Source organism: Rhea pennata, chromosome 20 (genome assembly GCF_028389875.1).
Source record: "Rhea pennata isolate bPtePen1 chromosome 20, bPtePen1.pri, whole genome shotgun sequence".
Taxonomy (NCBI): domain Eukaryota; kingdom Metazoa; phylum Chordata; class Aves; order Rheiformes; family Rheidae; genus Rhea; species Rhea pennata.
Genome location: NC_084682.1, coordinates 4,034,469 through 4,058,524, shown reverse-complemented (window position 1 = coordinate 4,058,524; position 24,056 = coordinate 4,034,469). Strand labels below are relative to the sequence as shown.

General features: G+C 39.0%; 2 protein-coding genes across 17 annotated transcripts in view; one reads left to right on the top strand and one right to left on the bottom strand.

Annotated features, from left to right (window-relative positions):
- TEX14 (testis expressed 14, intercellular bridge forming factor) overlaps positions 1–24,056 on the bottom strand; it is a 59,228-nt gene that overhangs the window by 30,936 nt on the left and 4,236 nt on the right. The window lies entirely within an intron of this gene.
- On the top strand, positions 236–19,053 carry RAD51C (RAD51 paralog C). 4 transcript variants are annotated; one of them, XM_062592752.1, is made up of 9 exons: positions 236–377; positions 1,454–1,712; positions 1,969–2,135; positions 3,149–3,282; positions 5,853–5,984; positions 8,281–8,347; positions 12,007–12,067; positions 14,820–14,880; positions 18,623–19,053. In XM_062592752.1, the coding sequence occupies exons 1-9, from the start codon at positions 260–262 to the stop codon at positions 18,722–18,724; spliced, it is 1,101 nt and encodes a 366-aa protein (XP_062448736.1). In that variant the 5' UTR covers positions 236–259; the 3' UTR covers positions 18,725–19,053. The 4 variants fall into 4 exon arrangements, 2 of the variants coding, with proteins under 2 accessions (XP_062448736.1, XP_062448737.1); XR_009960466.1 differs by lacking the exons at positions 12,007–12,067; positions 14,820–14,880; positions 18,623–19,053 and adding exons at positions 8,891–9,040; positions 11,970–11,985; XR_009960465.1 differs by lacking the exons at positions 12,007–12,067; positions 14,820–14,880; positions 18,623–19,053 and adding exons at positions 8,891–9,040; positions 11,154–11,601.

The window sequence follows — 24,056 nt, the reverse complement described above, 5'->3', positions numbered from 1 at the left end:
GGCGCGCGGCCCCGCGCCTGCGCCTGAGGCCGCGGGGGCGCTGGGGCTCGGCGGGAGCGCGGGAGGGTCGCGCTAGGCGCGGCCGCCTGTTGTGAGGGAGGGCGTCGGCGTGGAGGCGCCTCCCTGCCGCCGCCGCGGCTCCTGGGGATGACCGCCGGCGGCGGGCGGGGCGCCGGGGCGCGGGGCGGGGCGCCGGGGCGGGCCCGGCCCGCGGGGGGCGGGGCCTGCGGGCGGTGGCCCGGATGCTGGCGGCGCCGCCATGCAGCGCGACGTGGGCAGCCTCCCGCTGGCGCCCGCGCTGCGGGCGCGGCTCGTGGCCGCCGGCTTCCAGACGGCGCAGGAGCTGCTGGAGACCGGCCCCTGCGGGCTGAGCAAAGGTACCGCCGGCGGCGGCGGCGGCCCCGCGCCCGGCTCGGCTCGGCTCGGGCGGCGCCGCCCCGCCGCGCTCCCCTCTCTGCCCCCCGGAAACCCGGCCCGGCCCGGCCCGCGCTCCGGGCGGGTAAAGCGCTTTCCCGCACGGCGGTTCGGCTCCGCGCAGCTTCCCTGCGAATCTCGCCCAGACATCCAGCGAGCCTAGAGAAGTGGGCGGAGTAAATACTTAATGTTTATTTTCACGTGTGCCCCACCAAAAGAAACAGTATTTGCTTTTGACGGATCCTTGTTCTCCTAGTAAGGAGTGTAAATGGGACCCTGGAAAAGAAAAACAGACTGTTCTCTCTCTCATTCCCCTTCTTTCCCCAGTTGTACTTGTTTTAAACAAACTGCTTTATAATTAGGAAATTGCGTTTTTCAAGTTGCTAAAGCAGATTTCCACAGCCAGTTCAAGAAATGCGCCGTGACTGTGATTAGCAGTAGTTTTAAATGTCTGAGATAATCCATTGTATTAGGTTTGCTTTGCAGATCGAAGTGAAATAACTAGATCATGGCAGATATGTGTGCATAAAGATGCACAGATATTTGCAGGTATCTCATTTCTGTTACAGGATCTGTACTTCAGACCTGAACTAAAATAGTGCCCTAAGGTGCTTAGCCCACAGTGAGTATGCAGAGCGTGATCACTAGGTGTCGCCACCATTTATCAGTCTGCAACATGACATTTTTTACTGAGCCTTACTTGCTTCAAGTGATACTCAGAATAGCCCATTCAGGTGCAGAGCAGATGAACTGCCTTCCAGATCCCATCCACGTCTATGAACAGCAGTTTTGGCTTTTTCCTTGCAGGTAGCTTATTGGCATCTGAATTCTGAACACGGTGCACCACTGCTCTCAGTTCTTTTGAAAATTAGATCATTAGTTCCAGAAATATTGGCAAGCCGTGCACATCATTATAAGGATTATTATTTTTGTTTTGCACTGCAGAATTATTAGGTTCTGACAAACAAGATGAATTCTCTTTTTATAATTTAATCTATTGCTGTTAATAGGCTATTGTTGCATCCGTTTGTCTTTCTAGAAATTGGAATCTCCAAAGAAGAGGCTCTAGAAGCATTACAGGTTGTAAGGCAGGAATGTCACAGTGATGCGACACGGACTGCTGCAGCACCTGGCACCTCCAGAAAATGCACGGCACTGGAGCTGTTGGAACAAGAGCAAGCCCAGGGCTTCATCATCACCTTTTGTTCAGCACTAGACAATGTTCTTGGGGGTGGTGTGCAGCTAACAAAAATCACTGAGATCTGTGGAGCACCCGGTGTTGGGAAAACACAGCTATGGTATCCAATTTTTACATTACTTTTGTAAATGAACTGAGGATCACTTTTCTTGTCTGAATTTAATTGTGATGAGAGTTCTTCGTGCTTGCTGTAATGGCTGCAATCTCTGATTCCTATACAGCGTTACAAATACAATCTTGATAATGGTTATACTCCTCCGTACTCTCAGCAGAAATGTCACTTTAGGAATAAGCGGGGAGGAGAGAGCATTGTAATGCATATATTTGTCTTTTTATCTTTCTGTTTTCGGTGGCAGTATGCAGCTGGCAGTAGATGTACAGATCCCAGAATGCTTTGGGGGTCTAGCTGGAGAAGCAGTGTTCATTGATACTGAAGGAAGTTTTATGGTAGACAGAGTAGTGGATATTGCAACTGCCTGTGTACAGCATTGCCAACTTATTGCTGAAGCTCACCAAGAAGAAGGTATGTTCCTAAGTGATGTTTCTTTCTGCCTAGTAAGCTAGGATCTGGGTGAAGTGAGTGTCTCGTAGGCTGCAGTTTTGCACTTTCAGCAGCAGTGCTGGCTTAGGGAGTTCTTGCTCTCAGCCTTTTATTTCTTACCTGAATGTCCTAGTGTGTCACGTCCTGTGTCAATGTAGTGGTGGGGCCATGCTGCAGACTGAGCTGATCTAATTCAAGAATAATTCTTTTCTAAGGGATTGTTTGCTGTATTTAGGGATGTGTTTTGGTTTATTTTTGTTTTCAACACAGATCACTTTAGTAATCAAATTTACAACAAAACCCAAACAAATTTGTGTCAGCAAAACTGAGGGATAATATGCTGCAACACCGGAACAGGAAGAGCAGCTCAGGAAAGAGAACAGGAAAGGCAGAATTGTTTAAGTCAGTGTTGGTATGGAAGCCTTGTGTTACAAAACTGTAGTTGTGATCGAGCTCTTTCCAATGGTTAATACAGATAGGTTGCATTTAGTTGAATAATTTTATTCTGTAAGTTGTCAGTGTGTTAGGGACACTGGTGCAACTTTTATGTTGCTCTCAGAGCATTTTGTACAAAAAAAAATTGGTTTAAACAGAGCTAAAAGGACACCATATTATATGAGCTAGTGTCTCTACATTAAACAATGCTTGACTAATACTGACTGTTGTTATCTGGTAGTGGTCTGGCTTGAAAGTGACTTACTGGAAAAAGTCCTTTTTTGAAAAATTAATTTTTCATTTTTAGAACACTCCTTTGGAAGCTCCAATGAATCTGTGTGCAAGTGTTGAGATAGTTTAGTCGCCACCTTCATGACTTTCAAGCCAGATGGAAGATATGTTTTCCATGCTCTTTACCTTGGCTGTTTCTGTTCCTTTAGCAAAATTTCTGTTTTGGGGTTTTTGTTGCTATGTGTAGAAGAAATAGTTTGGTGGAATGATGGAAGTAGCAATATGTTAGTGTAAACTTCTGACTCCTTTATTCATCTCTTTATTCTCAGATCATCTAAAAGCTTTGGAGTCTTTTTCTCTTGAAAGTATCCTTTCTCACATATATTACTTCCGTTGCCGTGACTACATAGAGCTTCTAGCACAGGTCTACCTCCTCCCAGACTTTCTTTCAGAGCATTCAAAGGTAAGAGTTATTGCAGACTTACCTGAAGATGTTATTCATGTTCACATTAAAGATTTTGATTGACACTCGTGATACAGTAAGAATGCACATTTCCGTGAGCACTAACTTAGGAATCATCGCAAAACTACTTTACAGAAGAGACTGAGTCATATTTGTGTCTGATGACCATGATGCAGGGGGATCAGAATGACTTAGTCTCAGTCCTTTCTCCTAGCAGACTGCTGAGGACCAGAAGCGTCCTGCATTCTCCTGACATCCAGAAACTGACTCTCTTCAATCTTCCCCACACATCTTCTGTTGCTACAAGCAACTGGAGTCTGCAGCTTAACTCTTGGGTGGACTGCACCCAAAATGTTGCCCATTGTCTTAGTGAAATGCTGTTGGAATGCAGATTTTCTCCACCTCCTTTCCAGATTTCTAGATTCTGCAAGGCAGATCATTCCCTAAGCAAGATTCATGGGAGGTGACTTGTGCATCATTGTAAGAGAGCACAAATCAATGTTGTTCAGTTAAATTATCTTTTGGATATCATTTCCATTTTTAGATGCAGTTATCAGCTTGAAAGTGCAGATGGGAATCTTTCTTTTGCATAGTGTAGTCTGAGAGTATTTGCCTTCCTCTGCCAGGTACTAACGGTGCCCTGTTGTGTTTGCTCTTGTGGAAAGAACATGGCTTCATTAGCACAGTTAGGTTGGGCTGCAGTTTTCTGGTACCATCTGTGCTTGGCTTGGAGCCTGAAGTACTGAAGGTTGCAGGAGAGTTATAAGACCTTCTGGTGATTCTTTGAGCAGTCCATAATTGACTTGATAGACTCCTCATTGTAGTCCAGTTCTCATAAAATTTGTCCTAATCTCTCTGGACAGACCTAAAGCTGAGACTGGGAAATGCTCCAGAATTTAGGTTTTCTATGAGAAGTACAGGCTTTTTTTCCCCAGATATTTCTGACAGTTAGTAATACGAGTTGTTTTGAAATTTTGCTGATAAGATGAAAAATGCTATGAAAATATTCTTGTCATAATAAGGTATACTAGAGAGGGAAACTCTGATAAAGAGAAGGCATTTATCATAATAAGATATATTAGAGAGAAACTCTATAAGGAGAAGGCATTTGTTATCAAGCTTTCCTGCTATTGTATAGTCTTCAATACTTCAAGTCTACTTACCTGCTATTTTATAACAAGTGCAACATGGAAAAAATAAACTAAATTACATCCCACCTGGACATGTTTGTCTGATACAAAAGTTGTATAACTGTGTGTATGTTCCTTTGTAGCATGAGTCATTTTTATGCTCTTAAACTGCAAAGTTAAAAAAAATATGCACAAGGAAAATGTACAGGTTCATTGCGAAGAATTTGCATGAAAGAAATGAGAGAGAGCAGAATAATATCCTATTTGAATTCTAACTAATCTTTTTTTTTTTATTTTTCAAAATACTATTTTTTTCCAGTTGGAGCCCCAGGGCTATTTCAGAGAGTGATGTTTGCTGCAGGCCTGTATGTTCCAGTCCCAAAACTATTTTCAGTGATAAGTTAAATCAGTAATATAGAAAAAGAAGAGTTTTCTAGTGTTGTTCCCAATTTGTTTTGCATTAATTTGTATTAATGCAAAAATTTGCAAATACGCAGGACTTCAGTGACAAATTAACACATAAACAATATAAGATTATTGGTCTCCCATCTGTATTTCAGGCAAATTTGGATCGTCAGAACAGCTACAGCAAATGAAGTTAGAATAAATCAGAATCCCCAAAGCATGTTTATATAGAGCCTTGAGGATGATGAGCCTGCAGCGATATTGTCCTCTAGTTTCAGCTAATGACTGCTGCGAAAGCAGCAAAGCAACACCTCCAGGAAAGACAGATTTCCAGCTCTATTGTATATCCTCTGGAATGTCTTCAAGCATCTGTTAAAATCCATGTTTCTAAGATAGATCACTGATGTGGCCCTCAGTATCTGATGAGTTATTTTAACAGTGACTGTGGACAGCATGTCTTCACATTTTGGTTTTATTTTTTGAGAGAGAGAGTGAAATAAAACAACGTTCAAGGAGAGTTGATTGAAGTGGATTTCTAATTTTTAATGATTTTTCTCTTCGACTTCTCTTCAACACGGCTTTTTTGACCAGCTTTATATGTGTCGGGCATTGCAGAGATAAGGCAGCCAGCTGTGAGAGAGCTCTGAAACCAGAAATATTCAGAAGGGGAGCTCTGTGCTGACTTAACTAATGGAAGAGCTTAGTACAGAATTTTGTTTAAGCTAATGCAGCTATGAGATAGTATCTATGTATAATGCAGTATTGCACTTAGCAAATACACTGATTTATACTACTGTATACTGTTGTAGTTTGGAGCTTGAGGCTCTTCACACTCTTTCAGGTAGTACAGATTGTCTCTGATATGCAGAGACAGACAATAGATGTTACGCTGTCAAGCACGTCTAAGTATAAAATAAAATTTGATTGACATCACCTTATATGAAACAGATTCTGATGCAGTTGGAAGACCTTACTACTTTTTGTTAGCATTCTGTAGGATACTGACAGTAGTTTTTTCTTTTCTTCTATACTTAGGTCCGACTGGTGGTAATTGATGGAATTGCATTTCCCTTTCGCCATGACTTTGAGGACCTCTCACTTCGCACAAGACTCTTAAATGGTCTTGCACAACAGCTGATCATTGTAGCAAATGATCATAAAGCAGCAGTAAGTCTGGGGGAAGTTTAAATTGCAAACAGTGCTACTTTGAAATCAATGCCTTATGAAGGATAAAGCAGGTGGGATGTGTGATTGTTTGTAGACAGCAAAATAAAAGTGCAGGAATGTTCTTAACATTTGTATTTGCCAATTTCATCAGTAAAAATAGATGGATTGCACAGGCAAAATGGCAGACATAGAAAGTTCCTAGACTTGCCAAATAGGTAAAATTCACACAAGCATCCTGTTAATTTTAACTAAATGGTAACATATCATTTGTCATGCTGTTTCACATCATCTCCTTTTGTGATTTGATTGGAAAAAGAATGTTCCTTTGGTGACTTCTCCTACCTATAAAGCACACACATTAAAATATATCAGAATATTTAGCAGTACCAACATAAATTTTTATTCTTCAATTAAAAATAAACTACTGTGTTAGTGGAAGGAACAGCTCCTAGGGAGGAAGACTGCTTGAGTTTGGCTGGCTGTTCTGGCATCCATGGAAACCCACAGCTTCCTGCCTGGGGATTGTTTCCACGTCATTTACACCAATATGGAAGCCTGCAAATGTGCAGGCACATAGCCAGCAGATGGCACTCAGAAGCTACATCTGTTACAGAAATTGTTTGGCGAGTCTGTTACAGCACAGAAAAGCATTGTTCAGGAATTAGAGCTTACAGAGTCTCAAAATGGTGCTTGTCTCTGTAACTGTTTTCAGGTAACTTGCTTTCTTGTCATGCACAACTCTCACACAACTGGCTTTTGTTCATACTGCTGAAAGTAAGCCTCCCCTTGTGTTTCCTTTGATAGCTGCAGGAAGGGAAAGAGCACAACTCCGCATTCTGCCAGGGTTAGGCAATTGTATTTGCCACTGAAAGCAAATCCCTTCTCCCCTCCAGTATGAATTATGAAGGTGGTTCTTCTAGTGTGGGTACCAACAGAGACAAATATTATACAACTGCTTGATTTGCACCATGTCCAGTTTATTGACTGCTCTCATTCATACGTTAGGTGCCCAGTGACCTTGAAAGGGAGCAGTTGTCATTGTATAATCTTTTTTTCTTCAGTCAAGTAAAACATATTAAACTTATTTGTGTCGAACAAGCGAGCACTGTAGTACAAATGTTTGTTAAATAAGCACTTGCTAAAGAAGTGATTAATCACAGAGCTTCAGAAATGATCTAGCTCAAAGTGGCCCTCTTGTTAGTTTTTGATTTAGTTGCATATAGCTTGCAAGCAGTCTGAATTAAGCTTGCCTGCCAGGAATTGCTTAACTGACAGCAAAGCTGGGCTGTCTGAATGCTCTAATATGGGAGAAAGTGAATTTCTTTAGTTTCTAAAGCTGAACTCATTGTCTTTTACTGGGATGCCCAGTCAAGTTCTCCTCTAGCAATGAGATCTGGGGCCGTTGTGGGGCTGCATTGATCTATGATGAGTCAGTTCTCCAAAATACACAGTGTATGTTTTGGGGCTCTCAGCTATGTAAATGTTTTGGTATGTGCCCCATATGCTCAGTGGAGTTGGTTGCTCTAGTACACTTTTCTAACTATTCAAGCAAGAATCATACAGGCATGTCAAATACTGAAAGCCCCTAGGGTTTAAGATAGGTACAATTTTTTATTTTTCATTTTTAATGAGCCTTGCAGTTAATATTCCTGGCTCTTTTCTGTCTCACCCACCCCCACTTCTACCAAGGATCTAACCTAGACTGTCTGTGAACCTCCTACGAATGATTTATGCTGTGAAAACACTCCCCCGCTCTGTCTGTTCGCTCTCATTCTGCTTTGTATTGTACCCACTTGCACATTTTTAGACTACAAGGTGCAGAAATTTTGTTAATCATTAGGCTTATGCATGCTTTGTGCAACACCGCCGAGTTTGTTTATGCCACAGTGAGTGAAACCATCCATATAAAGAGGGCTAATACAAGTCCTGTGCATCTATATACAGATCCAAATTGTCTTTAGTATGTATGCAGTGGAATATATGGGTTGTTTTGGGTTTCTATCCTTGCATAGTGAAAGATTTCATTTTGTAAGTCTTCAATGAAGGAAATCTACTTCTCGTGAAAACTGAAAATACGTTTTGCAGAGTTCTCTTATTTTGTTTTGGCTATTGAGAAAAGATGAGGCACCTTTATAGTTTCTTATTGTTAACACAAAGCTTTGATTCCATTGGCAAGAGTTTGGACTGAGTAAGCACTTTATCAATAAAACCTTTTAGAAAAATCTGTCTCTTTCCCCTCCCCTATTTTGATTGCTTCCTAGAGGGTTTTTTTGTTTGTTTCTGTTTATTCTTTTAGGTAGTTCTGACAAATCAAATGACAACAAGGATTGGACAAAGCCAGTCCACACTGGTACCGGCTTTAGGTAGGTGCTTAGCATGTAAGTTGAAAACCAAAAATCTTTGAATATATAATTTACTTTCTTTTGGCATAATGAACCAAAAGAAAGAAAGAAAAAAAAAGTCTGCTAAATTTTCTGTGGTATCGCAGGATCCATGGTGGAACTATTAGTGTAAATCTCAACTGTTAGCCTTGAACTATTAGCATTGGGGAACTCTGCAGTAGTACCTATACATGTCAGGGTTGTAATTATAATTAGCAACTATCAAATTTTGTTCTAAACTCAGACATTGCTTGTAGGTTAGAATCTTAGATTTTTGAGAAGATATTACATATAATTTTAAAAGTCATGTCTTTTTAAGATTGCAGAGACACAGAGGTTGATAATGTTGCTGGAATTTCCTTTTTCCCTTTTTTAAACTCAAATATTTAATACTAAACTTTAAATTAGATATATCACTATTACCTAAGCTAATTGAATCACTCTTTATGAGGAAACAGTAGGAATATTCTGTTGAATAACTAGTTTCTTAGACCTGCAGCTAACATATCACAACCTTCCCCCAAGGATCTTAGGTTGTAGAGATACCTCTATTCCAGCTGCAGCTGTACCTGCTAAGGAGGCCACTACCCCTGCTGGAGGTCACTGCTCTAATCTACATGCTGGCTGAGCTGTTTGTGATTGTCTCCCAAAACATTTTTGTTAAAAGTGAGCCTGGTAAGCTTAAGTAATTTAAGTAACAAGTAAGTCTCTGCTAATCAGGTAATTTAGACTGAAACTGGCTGGTGATCATACAAATAATGCAGGGATTGACTGGGGGTAGTAGACCTCTAGCAGGAAGGTGGTGATGAACAGGTTGAATCAGTAAGAGAAGAGGTCATGTGTCCGCAGCTTAATGGTTGTGGAACTTGAACTATGCTGCAATTTTCTAAATTCCCTGAGAGATGTTAACTGCCCCTCCAAAACACATTCAAATGTAATGGCAAATAAACATTTTAAACTGTTTCCACTGGTTATTTGCAAAGCTATTTCATATTTGATGCATATCTGAAACTATCTGTCCTTTGTTCTCTACAGTTATACACTACAATTATAATGTAGGGGAAATTTTATGTGGGTTTCTGAATTACAGCCTGCCCATAGCAAGTTTAAATGTTTCTTACGGGCTGTTCCAGCTTGCTGTATAATGAGCAGAGTGCTCCATATAGACTGTTTTACTCTGTTCACAGGGGAAACTAGCGCAGTTCATTTGAAACAGAGATTTGGCCAAATTAAGATTTAAATGCTGAGCCTTTTCTTCTTTCAGGTTATAACTTTGTATTATTTCATGATGCAGTTAAAGGGCAAAAATTCTTTGCCCAGTGCTTTAGATTCGATGGACTAAGATGGACTAAGTAATGATGCTCTTGGTCTGGAGAGGAGGGAGAAGGGGACAGTACAGAGGCAAAGATGTTCTCAGTGTCTGTTCAGGTATTGAACCATTTGGCACAGATGTAAGATAAAATGAACAAACACAAATCGTCTCCTTGGAGAATGTGAAATTTTGAGCTGTGCATGCAGATAAAGACCCTGCTTTCAGTATCTGACCATTTTTGTCATTTTCACATCACAGAATGACACATCTTGCTCTCTGATATTTTAGTTCTTTTTTGGCAGCCTTTCTGGCTACAAAATAAATAAAAGCGAATAGATTCTGTCTTGACTTTTTTAATAGCCAGCAGTTTTTGAGAACTGTTGTGTTTACTAAGTCATAGCGGGGGAGGATAGTAAAGAATGCTAAAAGAGTCAGTGTAGGTTACCATCCTAAATTATCATATACTGTCCTGCACACAATTTTGTTCTTAGGAACATTTAATTTGACATAACTTCTTCTTGAGGCGACTGTAAACTGATTGTGGCCCTCATCAGAATGTGCATGTAGCCACGTAGTTGCGTTGAACTGAATAGTGTATCCGCTTGCAAAAATGAAAGTTTGTACCAGTGGTAAAATATTAAAGCAGAGAGATACTCTGCTCATCCAAATTTAATTTTAAACAGCAAATCTTAAGTTGAGAATTTCAAAGTGCTACAAGTGGTACAAAGTGTTTGCAATTTTATGTGAATTTATTCCATAGACTCAGTGTGAGTATTGTACTGGTGTATTACTGGGTGGTTTTATGACCCACTCTGAAGGGATGCTATTGCAACAGTCTCATCATAAAGCTCAAGAAGCTCCTACTCCTCTATGGTTGGTTGTAGCCAAAGGGATTATTGAGGGGTAGGTGAGTGGCAAAACCCCAAGAAAGATCAGTTGCCTCCCCTACATATTTTTTTTTCCCCGGTACTTATTAGTAGGGCCTAGAAATAGGCTTTTCTAAGATTTCACAAGAGCATTAATCTGTAAACTCTTATTCAGCTTCCTAGCAGAAGGGAATTCCTTAATTATGAAAAAGAGCACAGATGCTGCAAGGTATTAAGTCAAGAGCTTTATGAAGGGGGCAGCTTTCTTTCCCACTAGTGATAGCTAAGCTGGGTGTTCCTAGACATTTCTGCTTGATATATTTAGAAAGGAGGTCAAATATTAAACTGCAGCCAGTTTAACTCAGAAACATCTCATTTTGCAAGTCGTGTTTTTTTCCCTTGTATTCAATATAGTTGGAAAGAGTCTGGTATGGAACTTGGGTCCATTTGTAAATTATGTGTTTTGATCTCTGACTCAGAACTATATCCAATGGCCAAAACATTAAATCTCAACTAAGATATAAGGGACAAGGGTCTGGCAAGATGCCTAGAGGGTCTAGGTCTTCATTACAGTTGAGTCATTTTCTTTCTTCTACATGCTTTAATGAAGGCCAGAGAATGTGGAGCTGGTGGTGTGCTGGAGACCAACAAATAACTGAGAAGTTAACAGGTTGTGTACAGATGAATGAGAGAGGCTTGCAGTACTTAACCAAGCGACTGTTTCAAAATTCAATCCATCTTCTGACTGCTATATGTCCCTTGGGATAAACAGAGGAAAACGCCCAATAAAGCTGTCTGTAAACCGAATGATCTTGTGGCCAGATGTGATCTGAAACATTAGGACTGTTTCCCCTGAAACAGGATAATAGCTCAAACTTTCTTCTCTTTTTTTTTGCTTTTTTCCCCCCACTCTCTATTGGTTGTGTTTTTTCATTTTGCTGTTAGAAAAGGAAGACTGCTTCAGGGGCCCTTAATACTTTAATAATCACTGACCTTCTCCCAAAGCTTTTATCCCAAAGGAAGTGATGTTTGCTCATAATTATGCCTGAGAGACAGAATATGACAATTTTGAACTAGGATTTAGACATAGTCACTAGACTTTTTCAGTAATAATTAGAAAAAATATTTTCTTCATGTTGCCTCTGTTTTCAAGATTTGTCTGAAACCTGCCCTTTATTAGGTATGTATAAAATCTTTTCACAAATACAGAAGTATTGCATCAAGGTTTTTATAAAACATTCTGTGGGTGAGTACACAGGTTATTCCTTGTCTCAGTATATTTGATAAACTAGTTGTGAAATTACTGAATGTATAAAAGAGATGTGATTCCTTACTGCAAGAAAGGTATATATGTTTTAATCATGGAAGTTTTTTTGGAAGGCTTATCTAATTGCAGTTCAATTTATTGATTCTGCCACTTTTATAGGAGATAAATAAAATGCCTGTCATTTTATGTCACTCAGGAGAAAGCTGGGGACATGCTGCTACTGTCCGTTTAATCTTTCACTGGGACAACACTCAAAGGTAAGCGTAAATGTAGGCCAATAAGGTACATAGTAATATTGTTAAGTCTGACACTGGAGAATCTTTTGCAGGCTGAACCTAGTGGCCAAGCAGGGATTTGAACTTGGCTTCAGGCTGTGGTCTCCCACATCCCAGGCTATTGAGGCTCAAGAAAAAAATATATAGTTCAACCCTGAGATAGTGTGGGCTGAACTGTTGTGCTCCTTCTTTTCACTGTGGTCAGCTTGCTGCAATGCTGTCCTTTGTTCCTGGCAAGATGCCATGTCTCATAAAAATACTAATGGTAGTTGCTCAGAGACAAGAATCTGGGGACTGGTGATTAGGTAAAAAAACAAAACAAAACTTTTTTTATAACCCAGCTTTGGGCATATATGGTTGTCTCAGTCACAGAGACAACCTCCAAGCTTCCAGTAGTACAGAGAAACAGAGAGAGGGACAAGTATCATATTTAGCCAAAGCATAATAGAGAAGGAAAAATGACCTCTTAAATGGCTGTCTTTGCACCTCAACACCTCCAAGCTTCACCAAAAATCGGTCTCTCTCTTCCTTCAGCAGGAAGAATTTCTTTGCTGAAGTCAGACTTTTAGGCCCTAGGCAATACAAAGCCCTTTGATGTCCAAGAAAGCTTTACACCTAGAAGGGGATTCCCAGGAGGACAGAACATAGGCCTGCTGACTCCTGAGCCTCAGTTGCAGCTGTTGGATTGTTCTGCTTTTGAATGCAGTAGGAAGGTTCTCTTGCAAGGCAGACATGCAAATGCTTAGTGGGAGTTAAAGGGCTGCCTTTACTCTCAGTGCAGAGTGCACCTATGGAAGATGATTTTAGAAGCTCAAACAAATTAGAATGACCCCTCTAAAACCAGTGTGAAGGTCTCTTGCTGTTGCAGTGTGTTCTTTTTTGTTTCTTCCTCCCCCCCCCCGTCTTTCCTATGTTGCAAGCTCACTTATATTTCCTATTCAGTTGAATTCATCTTGAGTATAATATCACAATGCAGCTGTAATTTGAGACTTAAGATGCCCTGATTCTATTCCCTAATCTTCTGCAAACAATGAACAAAAATGCTACTGGAATGTTGTGTGTAGTTTTCCTTTTTAAGCTTGGAAAAAAAAATGTGGTGATACTTTTTTGTGGGGTTTTGTTCTTTAAATTCTAAGTTTGAAAGTAATGCAGAGTGATTACAGCAGGCTGTTTAGTCTGGAGTTAAATTAATGACACTAATTAACACCTTTTATAAGAGAGAAGTTGCATCAATATGACAATTGCGGAGTGAAGAAGGTTAATTTTATATACAGAAAGTAAGGAGCTTTTTCCTTCCACATCATGGCTAGGACTGTTGTAGGTATAGGTCCCAAAATGGAAGGTAAAAGGTAGAAAAGCATTTCTTATTTACTGTTATAAATATACAGCTAATATGGAATGGGGCCTGCAGAAGCACAGCAATTCTGAGTATCTGTGAAAAGCAGAAATAGACAGATTCTGTTGCCTTTATAGATGAACTGCATGATTTGTTTGTACTGCACGATTTATTATTATTCTTTTTATAGGCTGTTGGTAAGGTGCAAAGATAGCCATTTAAGAGGTCATTTTTCCTTCTCTATTATGCTTTGGCTAAATATGATACTTGTCCCTATCTCTCTTTGTTTCTCTGTACTACTGGAAATGTGTCAGAGCTTTATTACAATGGGTCTCATTGCTGTGGGGAAAGATCCTGTTGAGTCGAAGGCACACAGCAGAGCTCCAGCTGAGTGCTTGTAAAAGCATGGCTTCTGCAGCTTCAGATTTAGGTTATTTTGTAAAGTATAACCCACCTCTTAAATGTTCTGAGGAATTCCCTGTGTAGCTAATATGAAGTGGCAGTGTTCCTCAGGCTGTAATTACGTGCTCTCTAATAGAATGGCACCTCAGGGAAGAGAAAAAAATAAAAAAGGACAAAAATAATTAACAGGATCCTTGGCAGGGTGTCTTGGTACAGAGAGCAGAACACTTTCTGTATTGGCTTTGTATAAGTGCAAGTTTGGAGGAGAGGTAGGCATGGAGCAGACTAGCAGTGCTAGGACTGGTTAAAAAAATCCTTTGTTATTCAGCTCTTTGCTGTCTTTTATCTGTATTAGGCAAGTACCCATTGGGCTAAGTGTTGTATAAGCACAAATCAAAATGCATTGCTTAGAGCCTAAATGCACAAAATCAAGAAAAGAGGAGTGACACAAGGGAAGTGATTTACTCGAGGTCACGCTGTATGTCGGTGGCAAGGTCAGGCTTTGAACATCTTATGTTCTCCATCCACTGTATTTTGTGAAATCTCTAGAAGTTTTTGAGTTCTTGAGGCATATCTTCCAACTTCGAGAGGTCAAGCTGCAAATGGTTGTTTAATGGAGTAGAAAAGAATTATGCTGAAAGTTTTTTTTGTTGTTGTTGTTTTTTGGGGGTTTTTTGGATTTTAAAGTGGCGTTTGGAATTAGTTTAGAATGGTTATTGTTCCGAAACATGATAAAATACAGTGATAAAACAAGGCTAATCATTTGCTCTTTATTAGTAGGTCTATATTGTATTTGAGCTGACTGGTCAGACAGAGATGGGACTTTGACATCCATGTGTTGAATAACCTGTACAAGTATACAGACATAAGAATTACACTGATCACTTACTCCATGACTGTGGGACAGCTTGGGTCTGGTTAACCTAATACTGTTTATTTGGAACTTTTGTATTATCTGTACCCACTAATCCTAATTCTTTGTTTTTGTTTAACCAGGCTGGCAACATTGTACAAATCACCAAGCCAGAAGGAGTCAACTATACCATACCACATTACAGTTAGTATCTCTTTCAAGATGGAAGTACAGAAATGGGAGCAAAATGTTAGCTGTGAAGAACTTTTCAGAGATTTGTAGACAAATCTGAGATTGCAGTTTGCTTTCTTAGAAGGCAACTGAAAGGCAACACTGAAAGTAGCCAATAATACCGGGCTGTCTCTGGGTTTATGATTATTTTGCCCCTGTGTCTCTCTTTGAAAAAATGATCCATCACGTCAGTCCCTTTACAGTTAAAACAGTTTGATTTCCAGATCAATTACAGGATGCCTGTTCCCATCTGTTCTTGTACCGTTGTACTATTCATTTATGAGCCCTTGATATTAACTCTTGGCTAAGTGTAATTACAGAGGACAATCGTGCGCTTTCTGGGTCTTCATTTTGGGAGACTGAGCAAACTAAACTATCTTCTCCCTTGTAAGATAGGTGGTTTGTTTCCATGGTGGCTCTTCTTTGCACCTGTTCCATTCTGAGGTTGTCTTAGAACAAGGCGACCAAAATCATACATGGTGTTTCAGATGTCTCACCAGTGCTTTGAGCCACATATATTTCTTCATCTCTACTTTAAGTACATCAGCTGCCCAGTGTACTGCCTAAGGACCAGCCAATATATGCATTTTTCTCTCTTGTCAATATCATATGATGTGCTTCCAGCTTAGGGCTGGAGTTCTTATTCATCCCCGGTTAAGTCTTGTGGTTATAGTCCTTTATGAAGTGCTTAGAGATATACTGATAATAATACATAGTGTTTAAGCTATATTTAGGTTAAAAAAAAACCTCTTTAAATGTCATATACATAGGTACATGCAATAACTATTTGCTGTGTCCTCATGGAAACACGTTGCCATAGCATTTCCTGCAGATTTTAGTGCTGCCTGTAAAATGAGGTTTTCAAATTACTGAACCAAAATGAGATCTTTTTTTTTTCATTCTTGAGTGTATTTACCTGGATAGAATAAATACTACAAAAATATATATATTCATATATGTATACACATGTATACACACACACACACACATACTCTTAGTTCTGTGAAGACATGAAAAGGCAAGTGGGACAAGTGGGACCATATGCCAAGGTTGTTTCGGTCATATGATATGACTGCAGGCCTCCCTCGCCAACAACCAGACTGGATCTTATCTTAGGCAGTTTAATTGCCTTTTCCTTTCAGTTTTATGCTTACTACAAAACAGCCATGCTCTCTTCCTCTGTGTGCATGCACACAGAAGAAATACATATATATCTTGAAATGCAGTTGAGAATGTATTTTAATCAAGGATAAGTTATATTTTAAGACTATCCTTGTGTTTTCCCCTTAATCTTGTTGAGCTGCTTCCATAGATGCTTTCTGTAAGTAAAATATATATATATATATGTATGTATGTATATATATATTTGTTTCTTTCATGAAATTGAGGTCTGATGGTAACTGTCTTTTGTTACTTCTCCTCATTATCATCTCAGTAGTTAAACTGGAAGATGTAAATATGTGTTCATGTGTTCCAAGTATGATCTAGCACATCTATGTATGTCCAGCATTCAAAAAAAATTGTTTTGTAAATTCTTCAGGGACCCACACCCTCAGAGATGTTTAGGCTTATTACTGCTGCTAATTTCAGTGTTAACTAGATACGTTGGTACCTTTGAAAAACTTGCTGTTGAGTGTCTGTAAGCTGATGGAGAAGTATGTGACTTAGTGACCAAGCTCTAGTTCTTTTTCAGTTGTTTCCTTTTCGGCATCCTGGCAGGTCAGTCACCACTGAGCAAGTGAGGAAGTTGTGGAACACCTATGAGATAAAATAATGTCTCTTTCACAGGCTGATGTGGAGTCATTCTTAAATGCAGAGTATAGAAGTATAAATTGATTTAAGCAAAGGGAGCAAATAGATTATCTGATTACCTAAATTTCCCTGGTGGTGTGACCTGATTGTTTGATAGTGGAAGACAGAGATCCCAAACCTATATTCTGGATAAGGATTGTCAGTATTTCCCTGAACAGTGGAGGGTCTGCCAGACTAACCATGAGAATAACTTTCAAGTAATAAGGCCACCTTGTCAATCTTGATGCAGTGTGTAGTCACCAGAAAATATTAAAGAACAACTCAAAATGACTATTGAGTATCTGAGCTTTGCAGGCCTGAAGAATCTTTTTAAATCTTAGTACTATTAGCCATGTTGTCTCCATCTAAAAACCATTAACAAGCTTCACAAATATACACAAAATTCTTCTATTTTCAGCCTCTAGAGAGAGGCTATGTTCAGAAGATACAAGCCTTTAACTAAATGCAAAACATCCATACCGAACAGCCTACTTCATCATGTTCCAGCCTTTATAACCATTGGAAAGCTTTCATTAGGAGTCTCACATGCCGGATTAAGTGGATTCTTGGCTACCTTTGTACCTCAGGGAAATGGCAGAGATTAGATGCAAGCAGCAGTGAAACACTAAACTTCAGGATTCCCTTTATGCTATTGAGAATAACACTTGAGTAGCTTAAAATAGCATAGGGCTTGTACAAGTTCTGCCCTTGTGGCATTCCTCAATGCTTGTTCCTATAAAGCATAGCAGCCTGTATGAGGTGAGGGATTTAGAGATAGATTACAACTATAAAGTTGGGACATTTAAGCAAAACATTTTGAATGGTTTCATTTTGTCTTGGATTGATCTTGCTCTGGGATGCATGGGCATTTTAGAAAAATCACGTATCTGGTAGTAATTCTGCCCGTTTTTTCACACTGCACCAATCTGAAATGTCAGTTCTTCTGAAATGCTATCATCCCCTCCTTGTCTCTACCTGAACATTTAGGATTGCCAAAACAATTTCTTTTTCTGATAACCTCTCCTCTCCAAGTCTCTGCACTACTGTGAGAGTCCTTCAGTGAGCTGTCAACAATGCTTCCTACACAGAATTGTCTGGAGATGGGAGGACAGTCACAGAACACGCACAGTGTAACATCTCAATGCCTCTGTCTGCACCAATGACACTTTAATTTTCCAGATCTTTCATATTTTTAAATCTCTTAAAATCAGTCATCTAAACAGTGAGCTAAACTAACTGAAAATACCGATGGTACTAAGCAATGTAGAACATTTTGAGCCCTCTACTACGTAGCAGCATCTAGTTTTCACTTCTGCATTTAGGTTTTGGCAGTTAGAAGTTCTCACCCCATTGTGTCCCATAAATCACTGTGCAGAGACAGTCTGTGGTCTGGATAGGCTGATTCAGATAAATTCTTCTCTTACAACATCTCATTGCCATTTTCAGTTCATTAAATAGATGCATGAAATAAAAAATACCCTGGGTTTTAGAAATTCACAATTGTGTTTCTGAAAATGACTGATGCAGTGAGTCCAGTCCCCTCTTCTCCTCTGTAGCAGTTTGCTTTGAGTAAGGCTGAAGGATTTGGCTTTAAATTTATTTAAATAAGCAGCATAATTTACAGAGAAGTGCTCCATAGCCATAGGGGTGATTAGTGATAACATGAAAATTATTGCCTGATTGGTGATGAGAAAATATCTTTTAGAAAATTGAGTAGGGACAGTTTGTTTGCATGTGTGTTGAAAAGCTTGCAATTCTGTGCTTAGCTGAGTCTATAGACATTCTTTGGCCACTCATCTGAAATAAATTACAGCCTCATACCTTATTCTGATCTTATGGGTACTAGAGTTACTCATGTTATATAGGATATATATCCTAGGATATATCCTATATCTTATCGCATGACTTTGCTTTTTTCTTACAGCCTCATGGTTTCCGAGATGTGCAGCCTCCAGCTGTCACTCAAAATTCAGAAGGTACCGAAATGAACCCTCGCAAACGACCGCGGAGAGAAGAGGAAAAATAATAGTGATTCAAAAGTTGAACATTAAAAAGATATGCTACATGAGAACATTTTTGTAGTGAACATTCAACTAAGGATAGCATGAGAGACTGTTTAACTAAAATTCCTATTCTGAACTTTACATTGATAATAAAATTACAATATACAAGTTTCCGTGGTGGGAAGTTTCTTCCTGCATGACACGGTTTTACTTTTCTAATAAAAATCTAAAATGTTTTCTGCAAGAGGCTTCAGTTTTGGGGGGATGAAGACTACCTCAATTTCTTTTACTCTGGATACAAAAGTTATGCCAGTTTAAACAACAAAATATGAGAGTGTAGTAAGATGCATTTAATGACATAGGTCTTGATCATTCGCCTGTTTCTGTGTGCAGTTGAATTTTAACAAGGTTCTATGCAGCAATCTGCTCACATGCCTCAAGCCAGGGTGGAAAGCAGCGGAGCTTCTGATAAAATGCTTTTAAGATGAATACATGCTTAAATGCTGTGTGCCAGATTGGGGCTTTAGCCCTTACCTGCTGCAAAGTCCTTGATCAAGGGCAGACAAAGCACCATTTCGAACATCTTATTTATTTGGTAGCAGTAACAATTGAGACAGAAGGCTAGGTTTGAAGGACAAAAGATTTAATCCAGCATGGCAATTTTATGATCCTATCTCGGTGAGTAAGAATGTTTCACCATCGCTCAAGCTTGAGCTGGACTGCTGCATAGTCCTTAGCCTCCATGTTCCCTTTTAACAAAGGATTCAGAATGAATATTCTGTAATCAGGATCTGCTTTGTTTGTGGCTTAATTTAATAAACAGGAAAGCCAGGTTTCTTAGACACCAGCAATACATTAGCAGCTCCAGAATGTATACCAAGTGAAAGAATGAATGTCCACTGAAAACAGAGCAAGGATTTGTCCTCTTTTATTAACAGAAAACGAATCTGTAAGATGACTAATATAGAAGAGCAAAGGTACCACAATGCAAAATAGTAATTACTCCAAGCACAAGAAGTGTTTGTCTGTACACACACACACACACACACACACACAACCCCTTTGTGGCACAAGACTTGATAATGTTATAGCTGAGGAAACTTAGCCAGCAGACTAAATGGAGAATTCAAGTTATGGGAGTCAGTATCTTTAATTTTTAATTTAGTAATGCTAAACTGGCTTTGCCTTGAAACAAAATTCTGTGCTGAATTTGAATCACAAAACCTCTCTATTAAAAAAGATGGAAAAGGGGGCAGTGATTTTAGATCATTATAGTATTTAGATATAATTTACATAACAAAATACTAAAAGGAGAAGTATTTAACTGCCATACAGCACTCCGGGCTTTATCAAAATTTAAAAAACATGAGTCAGGGAGAGCTCTCAAGCAAGCAAGCATGACATAGAGCAAGAAAGACGACAGGATTTGTGACTCAGACAAACATTTCTATGCAGGAGACATAGGCAAACAAAAGGATTCTACCGCATGTGATGTCAGCAAGCAAATGCTCTATTTGGGAATAATAGCTTCCTACGTATTGCAGTGCAAGAGGAGGGGGGAGTTAGCACAGTATACATGCCTACGTAGCTACAAGGAAAACCATCCATTAAGAATGTGTAGCAGTATCTTAAGAACCACTGCTGGTTACTAATGATAGCAACTATCAAACACATCTAATATTTATGGAAAAATCAATTTCTGTCAGTTTCTTGTGTTCTGATTTAATATCTTTCATATTCTTCCACATTCAGGGAGGGTAAGGACAAGTCTCTAATATACAATTAATTTCAGCTAATTGTTTCTTTATTTTATTTGTAGTAGCATAGCACCCAGGAGCCCCAGCTGAAATGCTGATTCTATTATGCCAAAGATGATAAATCATTTTGTTTGAATAAATGATAGATTTTCCAGTATTTCAGAAGTCATTATCAAGATAAAAAAAAATGTTATTGGTTAACAGTGGCAATCATAAAACCTCCAAAGGAAATATTAGAAGCTGTCTATGCTGAGATTTTGTTTTTCATATTGGAGCTATTATAAAAAGCAGTTCTGCAGACCAGAACTAGAGAGAAGGATCTGTTGGTGGAGACAAAATTAGATTACATGAGCCAGATTTCATTCTCATCTGCTGGAGACATGAAAGTTGTTCCAGGCTTAGAATTGTGAATAAAGAAAGAATTTGACCATTGCATCACCAGTAAGTCTTCTATGGCAAACTGGTATTTTCTTACATGAGTCTGGAACTCTCTTGCATTTCACAGCATCAGTGTGCAGTAGTGAATGGTATGAGAGACTGTATTCCTGCACAAAAAGTAGATTCTAACCAGCCAACTTCACAGTACTGAATCCAGAACAAAATTGCTTGTTTAGATTGATGCTTAAATCCTAATTTTTGGAAATGCAAGAACTTCTAACTATCACACTGAGTTTAATACTATTCAGTTTTGTACTGACAACGTTTGCTTGTTGTGGTGACAAAGTAGCTTCCTACACAACAAAGATACAGTATCTACCACAGGGCTTGGCAACAAGAAAACACTGTGGTTATGATACACTTCTTCTCAAACCCAGAATCATGCTTCGAAACTCTTTAGTCTGGCACGAGGAAATAACAATTTATCTCTTCCTGATTCTAAGTGTTCTGAGGAGGCTCAACTGGTAACTTGAAAGTGGAATACAGTGTTGAGAAAAAATATTTAAAATATAGTATGTATGCCTCTGTTGAATTCCGGTTATTGTTCCTATGATTATTTTGGGGGAACCAAGAATGAGATTTATTCTGAAGCATTTTGTGGATTAATGACAAAGGCAAAATCCTTATTTCCTGTCTTTTTAACTTCATCCTTTTCTGAAAGGGAAGATATGCAAGTTGGAGAGGTAAATCATTATGTTCCAGGTTGTTGAAAGAGATTGTCTTACTATGCTCAGGATCACAATTACTTAGAAATACTCTTTAAGTAGTATTACACTGCTTTAACATATTCTAATTCTATATGAAATATGTTTTAAGAAGTTATCAGGTATGGTATGGCGTTCTTTTGTTGCAAGAAACAGTGACATGAGGGAAATTAAATAAATAGAGCACTTATATTGCACTAACAGAAATATTACAACACAGTATGTGAGGGAAATAATATTTCTCTCTGGAGGGCTAGAGCAAGATGAGATAAGTTGTGGTTCTCAGCTAGCTGGAGCGTAACTACCCCACCAAGACTGTGTTACAGGGCTGCCAGGTTGATGCAGTGGCCTCAAAGCAGCATGAGTGCTGGCTTAGAAGAACATGAGCCAACAGGTGCTGAAGCTGCCAGAGTCTTGGGGCTGCTGAGCTGCCTGTGCTGTCCTCCTGTGCACACCAGTCCCCCCCTTCAGCTCCAGGAACCAGTGCCAACTGCTACTTCTTCCTGGAGATCCCTCATGCTGGCTCCCCAAGGTACGTACCCAGTGTCTTGTGGCTTCTGGCCATATAGTGATCTTGGATTATTATGGTTGGGAAAAATGGCTTTCCTCTGCTACTGCAAGATTTGTGCACTGATGCTCTGTACTAAGGAATGAAATCACTGGGAACTGGCCTTCTTCCCAGTATTGAATTTCACCCACGAATGTACCCTCTATTAAACTGTAAACTACTATCTTGCTTCCTACAAGCAAGGAGTATTTCTACAATATCTCTGATCTATTTAACAGAGATGTTAAGCTCTACATGGCTGTAAGCAAACCTGTAGAAATTATAACTAGTATTGAAAGCAATTGTTAAATTATTATAGAAGCAATTAAAACAATGGATTATATGCTGAAAGGATGCATGGAAAAGTATATATTTTACTAAAAGCATTCTTCAAGAATTAAAGCTAATACCATTAATTTTATTAAAAAGAAGAAATAACAAAGCTATTTGCCATTGATTTAAGTGGAGCTAGAGAAGCATCAGGATTTTAAAAAACACATTTCAGTTTCAAACAATGAGAAGAGAGAATGTTTAATATATAAAATATCTAGTAAGTATATAGCGAAGTAAAAAGACAACTTTACCTAGATACTTTTCTCAAAGTCTCTAGACATGTTTGAATATGAGCTTAGTCTGGTATTTCAGATTACATTATTTTTGAGTTTTAAATTAATGATATATATACTTCTAATACTCCATCTTATTTAATGTGAACCACTGCAATTTTAGCAACAAAGTTACAGGTACTCTTGCTTGGTGATTTTTTTTTCTTATATATGTTGCTAATATAAAACATATTTGAATGAAGAACAAGTTGCCTCTATGGCACAGAAATTATACCTCTAAAATATAGCATGTCAACATGAGATTATAACACAATTTGTCACATCTTTTTTCATTATCATGATTTAGTACACTTTCGCCTGGTAAATGTTTTTGGAACACATTATATATCAGGGTATATTAATCTCTTTAAACAATCATTAATTTATCAATGTGTTCTGTATTTTATAATATACCCAAATTTCTCTGGCTAATGCATAGAATATGTAAGTGTCCAAGAGAAGTTAATGTCTTCTGCATACATCTTTTAACGTCTGTGTCACTGAATCGTATCGTTCTATTTTGTTTCAGATGAAAGAGACAAAACAGACTCAAGACACTTTTTATAGTATAAATGCTATAGTAGTCTGGACACAACCATTGGTTTCTGGTACTCAAGTCAATGACTTTTTTTTTTTTTTTTTTTTTTCCCTCAATAAAGAGACATTTCTAAGTAGGTGAATGTAAAATTCAAGGTCTTGTGACTGGAGCAGGATATCACAGAATTAGAAATCTAATCTACAGTAATATGATGAACAAGTCATTTAAAGTAAGCCTGTGGAAGAACCAATGTATGTTTTTAAACTCCACTAGGTAGGCGTCTGCCCTAACAAACCTAGTTTAAATTTTGCTCTCACTTTTGGATGAACTTCACCCCCCACTTCAAAGGGGCAGAGTGTGCACACATCATTAAATCGCCAGAATAAAGCATAAATGGAATTTAAATGATATACAAGCCTTTTACTGTCTCCTCTGAACAAAAGCAAACTTCATGCTTAGGAATTCCAGCAGTACTATATTCACACAGTATGGTATGTGAGATTTCAAACTTGGAAGAAACATGTTACAAAAATGGAAAGTACAGAGGAAGGGCCTGGCAGAGTAACACAGACAGCAAGCTCTGTTGTTTGCTGATATCCAGGATGTCTGCACCCCTCATCTCAGTTTAGCCCTGAAAGGAAATTATGATAAGAAGGAGTGACTGATTGCTGAAGTGGATTGGCCTTAAAGAGAAGTTATTGGACTCCGGTGCGTGCCTGCTTGCAGGATGATCTGATGATTCAACAACATTCAGACTACATTACTA

Bases quoted from the DNA above. Each gene is read 5' to 3' on its own strand.
- RAD51C (XM_062592752.1), top strand. From the start codon at position 260: ATGCAGCGCGACGTGGGCAGCCTCCCGCTGGCGCCCGCGCTGCGGGCG. The intron at 378-1,453 runs GTACCGCCGGCG...TTGTCTTTCTAG, and splicing joins CCCCTGCGGGCTGAGCAAAG to AAATTGGAATCTCCAAAGAA. The intron at 12,068-14,819 runs GTAAGCGTAAAT...TTGTTTAACCAG, and splicing joins CACTGGGACAACACTCAAAG to GCTGGCAACATTGTACAAAT.